General features: G+C 39.4%; 1 protein-coding gene across 2 annotated transcripts in view; it reads right to left on the reverse strand.

Annotated features, from left to right (window-relative positions):
• Positions 1 to 1,829: 1,829 nt before the first annotated feature.
• The window catches only part of sik2b (salt-inducible kinase 2b), a 140,565-nt gene continuing 134,894 nt past the window's right edge, over positions 1,830 to 7,500 (reverse strand). Inside the window, exons 14-15 of one of the 2 annotated variants that reach the window (XM_061972974.2) lie at positions 6,149 to 6,237; positions 1,830 to 6,065 (exon numbers count right to left, since the gene is read on the reverse strand). In XM_061972974.2, the coding sequence (XP_061828958.1) occupies positions 5,468 to 6,065; positions 6,149 to 6,237 (687 nt within the window). In that variant the 3' untranslated portion in view covers positions 1,830 to 5,467. Of the gene's footprint in view, positions 6,066 to 6,148; positions 6,241 to 7,500 lie in introns of both variants that reach the window. The other variant, XM_061972973.2, reaches the window with a different exon arrangement.

Genomic DNA, 7,500 nt, shown 5'->3' on the forward strand with positions numbered 1-7,500 from the left:
ATATATGTGTATATATACATATATGCATGTATATATACATATATATAAATGTGTATATATACATATGAGTGTATGTATATAATATATAATGTAAATATATATATATATATGTATACACGCATGTGTATGTATATATACATATATATATATATATAAAAATATATATATATATATATATATACATGAGTGTATATATATAATATATAATGTGTATATATATATACACGCATATGTATGTATATATATATATATGTACATACACACACAGACATATATATGTATGTATATATATATTTATATATATATATATATTAATGTAGACATGACATAAACATATGTGCATTGTAGAAAAGACGCCAAACGTTTTAATCCCGAGTCTTCTCATCTTTCTGCTAACGGAAGGATGCTATCCTCCCCGTCTCCCCCCGTTGTCATGGCAACCATTGATGTCATTGCAGGATACTTTGACCTGATGTGTGAATAGGCCTCAGATAGTGTCTTGTTTTTCATATTTAGAGACACTATCTGCTTTCCTAATGTACGCAAAAATGCCCTTTTTAATCAAAACATTAGGTACATCAACAAGACCTTTAGAAAAACATTGTTGGAAGGATTTTTACTATATTTTACAAAGTATAGGTATTACATACTGGGTACAGTAAAGGCCGTAACGAGATCATAATGTCAAAGTGCAGCAAGGAAGCGTAATGATTGCCTAAAAATGTCTTTAGAAATTAGTTTTTTATTGAATATTGTGAATTGATTTAGAGTTGGAGTAAAATAAGAATTGCAATTTGGATGTGTACACAAACACTATCCAATTACAATTGTGATATATATAATATATTTTGATGGTGGTCCGTGCAGTCAAACTCTACATTTTCGCAGGGTAATGCCAACAATCTGTCCTGACTAAAATATTGCTGCATAACTTTACAAATACATTTGGCTAATTGACATTAGTAAAGTGTGGCATAATTACTTAGTAAACCATCTTGCAAGAAGCATCAACAAGAGAAATCTACAGTGTAGGACTCGTCGATTGCCATTTGAAGTTCCTTAGGAGTAGGCTTCCTATCTGGCAGCCCCTCATGTAGAGCGGGAGGGGACTACACAATTTTGACCGTGATTGCAGTACCATTTCTGGCCACATTATCACACAAAACATATTAAAAAGTTAAAGTACCAATGATTGTCACGCACACACTAGGTGTGGCGAAATTATGGCAAATACTTTTTGGAAAACCTTTTATTCTATTATGTTTTAATTGTATTTTTTTTAAAATAATCCTGTTTTTTTTATATATATATATATATATATATATATATATATATATATATATATATATATATATATATATATATATATATATATATATATATATATATATATATATATATTTATTTATATATATATATAAATTGTTAAAATACTTCATTATTACACTTATATACTCAATTATTATTGATACAAATGTATTCATTTGAAATTGAACCATTATTGTATCCCATCACATTTCAATTACAAAAAAAATAGTATATTTAAAGCCTAAAATTTAAATTGCTGGATTTAAACATATTATATGACATGTATATTCGAAATGATTAAATATACATTTTTGTGATTATTTTCCTAAATATACTGTACTGAAAAGCAACTTTTTGAAAAATGGTTCTTTTAAAAGAAATGAGTGGCACGATTCCCAATGTTGGAGGAGAAACGACCATAACCACAAAATATTGTTTGATGGTGTTATGGATGGCCCAGGTTGCAAGAGTAACGCTTAACATATATCATTACAAATAAAACAAATAGAAAGCAGCATCAATTTGTTCAATAAACCTTTTTAATCTCAACAGCAAGTTAGCTTATGTGTGGTTGACAACAATGAGGGTAAATATAAAATTCTATCTCTTCTTGTTTTGTCAGCAGGTGTGTGTGTGTGTGTGTGTGTGTGTGTGTGTGTGTGTGTGTGTGTGTGTGTGTGTGTGTGTGTGTGTGTGTGTGCAATGTAATAAGTACTAAGAATCACATCCTCCTCCACTACTACTTGTACTACTTTCAGTCTCACTTTGACACAAATATTGCTAGAATACTTTTGACGCGTGCCGACACGAAGCCAAATATTGCAAATAAAAAAAAGGTTCAGTGAAAGAAAGAGAAAGTGGTGTTGGCTCGTACTAGTAAACGTCTGAGGGACTTTGGTTTCTGTACCTTTTGTAAGAAAAGAAAGAAAAAAGGCTTTAGTCACTTTGGAGCGGGCAAAACTAAAAGCAGGAAGTACAACTGACTAGATTTTCAAGACAGTGTGACAAGTAAAAAGGCACACTGGATACAAAACATCCAATGAGTTGATTGTGGTAGGTTCTTTCACCTACCACCTGTACCACTTTCACATGGTGGATTTGACACTTGGATGGCGAAAAATGACAAATCATCATCAGGGTAAGAAAATACACGCAGTTTTCTCTCTGATGATGATAGTTGCAAACATTCAGCGTCTCCAAGTGTTTTTATCCACAGACAATATTTGTAAATAGGGACTATTACGGTGTGACCTATGATGGTTTTAAGATTGAGTATTATTTTTATATAAATGTGGCATGTGCTTAACAACACCGGCATAATAGCAGCTTTTTTTCTTTTTAAATGCAGAGTCAATCAGCCAGTGCACCTAATGTTGTGACCGAGTGAATCTATATCAAGTCTATCATTTTCAACTAGCGGTGATGACTTCAAGATATACATTTAAACTGTGTACATTTTCAAAAGATACATTCCCATACTTTTCGGGAGGGCAGGGTGTGGTTTCATTTGCAGTCTGGAAACACCTTTCATGATGTCTACAAGACTTAGAAAAACGGGCGATAAAAGTGACTGTGCCAAAGCATATCCTGGACATATTTCATATCTGGACCAGCAGGAAGTCTTTGAAATGTAGATTCAAATGATCCTTTTTAAAAGGAAAACCACCAAAAAAGATCTACTTTGAATGTAAAATCTGAATATTATTTAGGAGGAAAAACAATCCAAATTGTATGAGAACAAAGTAGTAATACTACTAATAAGGTCACCATTTTGAGAGCATACATTTGTAGTCTGAAGTTTAAAAAAGTTGTAATTTCCTTAATTAGTTACTCTTTTTTCTCACAAAATTTCAACTTTTTCTGTTAACATTACGAATTCATAATGAGAATAAAGTCATGAAAAAGTCTAAATGTCTAAAGGAGAATAGTTCTTGGTTTCCATCCATCCATCCATTTTCTACCGCTTATCCCTTTCGGGGTCGCGGGGAATGCTGGAGCCTATCTCAGCTACAATCAGGCGGAAGGCGGGGTACACCCTGGACAAGTTGCCACCTCATCGCAGGGCAGTTCTTGGTTTCAATTTTAGAAAAAAACGTTGCAATTTTATCGTAAAAAAAAGTGATTAAAAAAAAAAAAAAAGTTTTATGAAATATGTTTTCTCTTACATGATTGGAACTTTTCGTGTAAAATTGCAAATCATTTTTGAACATTCCTTTTTTCTCGTAACATTACGACTTTCATCGGGCACTTTCCGACTGGAAACAAAGTTGTCATGTTACAAGGAGGCGTAACCGTAAGATGTCATCTTTCTAGATGAGGTTTTTTTAAATGTCTTAAAGGGGCCCTATCATGCAAAACCAACTTTTCTTTCCAGCTGGTACCTGTGTTGTATTTGGGATCTGCATAAGTCCTGAACAATTTCAAATCAATCCATGGAGGCATGGCGGAAATGTTTATAAACAATCTGGCCTTCCTTCATATTTCCTCCAAACGTGCCAGTTGGAATTTGTCCCAATTGTGACAAAGGTAGAAATTTACCCAAAGTGCTTTGCACAAGTCTGCCATTGTAGTCCTGCGCTGTAGTTAATAAGCTCCTCCTTTTTCTCTGTCCTCTTATGGGGCAGACTGGCTCGTACATGCACGTGCATCCTCTGCTGTTGTCATTTCTAATACAACGTAGCGTATAAGTTCAAACTTATATCTGTCAGTTGACTCGCTATGAAAGCGCTAAAAACTACAACATGGCTGACTGGGAGGATACAGTCAAAGTGGAGGCACGTAAATAAGACCGCCCACAAAATGGCGCATCCTGCAAAGCGGCTTGAAGATGGTCTGTAGAACATAATCTATGCAACATTTTGACCAAAGAACCACCATTACATGTTATGTAGACCACAAGGAAGTCTTTTACATGTAGATAACAATCATAATGTGACCCCTTTAAAACAAATATATTACTACTGCTACATTATTTTTGTTTATTCCAGGAAATATGTTACTTTTTCCTCGTAAAATCATGACTTTAATCTCCTTGTGACACAACTTGAAGAAAGAAGAGTAGTTATGATTGTACGAGAAAATTGCCATTTTATGAGGAAAACAATTATCTATGGTTACATTTTATTCTTGTAAAATTAAATTATTGCTGTAAAATACGTTCTCCTAAAATTATGATTGTTACTTTTCTTTGTCCTAATGAAAAAAATGGAACGTTACAAGGAGAATGTTATTAAAAAAGTCATAATTTTCAAGTTGATATAAGACCAAAAAAAAAATCACTTTTTAAAAAAAAAATATTTTTTTTACAAATATTTGAATTTAAGTAAAATTGCAACTTTTTCTGGCCTGTTTTTAGAGTAGCCCTAATACTCCTTGGTGTAAGTAAGCAGAAGAAAAAGAAAGGTGGAAAGTGTTGACCTGCTGCTACACTTGCTGCCCTCGCTCCTTCTAGAACGTTCCGTTGAGCGTGGAGCAACAGATCATGTGACTTTCAGCGCTCGCAGGGAAGATTCTTCAGTCCGAGTGCTGCAAAGCAAATCAAAACAAAAAGATTTCCCCCCCGCCACCTTTGCTGTCCGTCACCAAAGTGATCACATGATGTCTTCGTTACATTCCCAAAGTCATGTGACAATCTTCCTGACATGTGCAAAACAAAAACGCCACTCACATCTCGCCCTCCTGGTGATGTCATCAGTCCCACAGCCAATCAGGAGGAATATTGCATCAGTGTTTGCCAGGTGAGAGGAGAATATTCAGTCGTCTTATCCGAGGACACAAATCAAGCGCCATCTTGTCTCAGGTGTCCACGCGCACCTTTCAGTAGTGTAAGCAGTTAGTTCAGTAGTTCCAAATCACGTCCTGTCAATACTTCCTGTTAGTGTTGTGCACCTGCGACCTTCGCGTGACGACCTTTCTGTCCTGTTTGACAAACTCAAACTTTGCCGGCCTTTTTTGTGCTTTTGCTTGTCGCTGGCTTCCAAACGCTGCAAACTCCTGGCGGTCGCGGCGCACGTGTCCCTCGCTCCGTGTGGGCGGGACAAAAGGGAGGTGAGCTAAGAGAGGGTTTTGGGTAGGAAAGTGTTCTAGGAGTTTCTAACACATTGCCCTCCCTGTTGCTGCGCCTCCACATGTTGGGCTCTCCTAATACTGCGCCAAGGTTTCAGTTGACCAACACAAAGCCGTGCTGAGAGTCCACCGTCTCCATCATCTCGCTATCCAAGAGCGGGCTCTGCAGTTGGGAGAGAACCAGACCTTCCTGCTGGCCCTGCTCACCGTCTGGCCCCCCGTAGCAAGCCCCCGCCTCCCCCGGGACAGAGGCAGGGAGCAGGCCGAGGTCCGAGGGGAACTCATACTGGGGTCCGAGGCCTGCAGCCTGCTGCTCTATGGGGTAGCGGTAACCTTCGTGGGGCTGCTGGTGGTGGTGGTGGTGGAGGTGCTGCAGGTGGGGGCCGGGGGGGAGGTGCTGGACGTATGGGTGGTGGCTCATGTAGGGATCGTAAATAGGACCCTCCCCCGGCTCCATGAGGGGGCTCAGGCTGTGGGGGTGGCTGTACGACGGCGAGGCATGTTGGCTGCCTGGTTGCTGAGCTTGAGGCTGGGCTGCCATCGGGGGCCCCTGGGGAGAGTTCTGGGAAGCCGCTAGGTCCAGAGGAGGGCCTCTAGCTGGGTAGGATCCTTCGGCGATCTGCATCTGGTTGAAGTAGATCGGCAAGCCCAGACCCTGGGACTGCTGCAGGTACATCCTCTTCTGATTCAGTCTGGGAGGAGGAAACACGAAAAGAGCTCATTGAGTTCCAATCCTTACAATACGTCAGCTGAAGGAGCAGCTAAGTAGTCTCACCTGTGTTCTTGCAGTTGCTGCTCTAAACTTCTAGGAGAGTCCTGACAGAACATTTGGCAGCTTGCAGGACTGTTTGCCAAAACACTGGTCTGCTACACACAAGAAACATAATAAACAAAATAATTAAAACTATTATAGTTGTATAAAATGTTACATAATAATAGAATAGTTTTATATAATAATAATATAATAGTTTTATAAGTGTCTGAGGTCTCCCAAAAACAATTCAGACTGTACCATGTGTCTGTAGCTTTAATGCTAACGAGCTACTGTGCTCCTAATCCACTTTTTACATCCATCCATCCATCCATCCATCTTCTTCCGCTTATCCGAAGTCGGGTCGCGGGGGCAGCAGCCTAAGCAGGGAAGCCCAGACTTCCCTCTCCCCAGCCACTTCGTCCAGCTCTTCCCGGGGGATCCCGAGGCGTTCCCAGGCCAGCCGGGAGACATAGTCTTCCCAACATGTCCTGGGTCTTCCCCGTGGCCTCCTACCGGTCGGACGTGCCCTAAATACCTCCCTAGGGAGGCGTTCGGGTGGCATCCTGACCAGATGCCCGAACCACCTCATCTGGCTCGTCTCCATGTGGAGGAGCAGCGGCTTTACTTTGAGCTCCACCCGGATGACAGAGCTTCTCACCCTATCTCTAAGAGAGAGCCCGCGGAGGAAACTCATTTCGGCCGCTTGTACTCGTGATCTTGTCCTTTCAGTCATAACCCAAAGCTCATGACCATACACAAAGTAATGTTCACACTGAAACAGGATGTGAAAAACATGAAGAGAACATAACCGTTGATAGTGACACAGATGTTTTACACAGAGCATCATGTAGCTCAGATAATGAACAAAACACAGCCGGTGAAAATGAACATGACAGTGATGGAGAGGGAAACACGAGTGAAGGTGCCATTCAAACTGATGCCCCTCAAATGAATCACAGCGCCTGTGATAATCCTGTCCCTGCTTCTAATGTGAAGCTAAAAACAGGACAGATTGTAACTTTCATGAAAAGAGATACAAGTGTAACATGTAAGGCTCAGTAGAGCAGGTAAAGCCACGGGAACCTATAAAAACTGGTATAATGTGCAGCATATTGACTGGACTAAAAGAGGCTGTTTTACATGTCATGTGTACAACATCTTAACCCTGTGTCAGCTGTTAGGGAGGCTGATGTACTAATAACAAAATACATATCATTTGATGCAGACAAACAGGCAGAGATAGAAAGCTGGAAAAACAATGTTTTTGAAGAGACTGAAAATACAGGCCAAAAGTGTATCTCCACTAAGTGGGTCTGTAGTCTCAAAGAAAGTAACACCGGTATTGTACCCAAGGCCAGACTTGTAGCAAGGGG

This window comes from Nerophis lumbriciformis, linkage group LG17 (genome assembly GCF_033978685.3).
Source record: "Nerophis lumbriciformis linkage group LG17, RoL_Nlum_v2.1, whole genome shotgun sequence".
Classification (NCBI taxonomy): Eukaryota; Metazoa; Chordata; class Actinopteri; order Syngnathiformes; family Syngnathidae; genus Nerophis; species Nerophis lumbriciformis.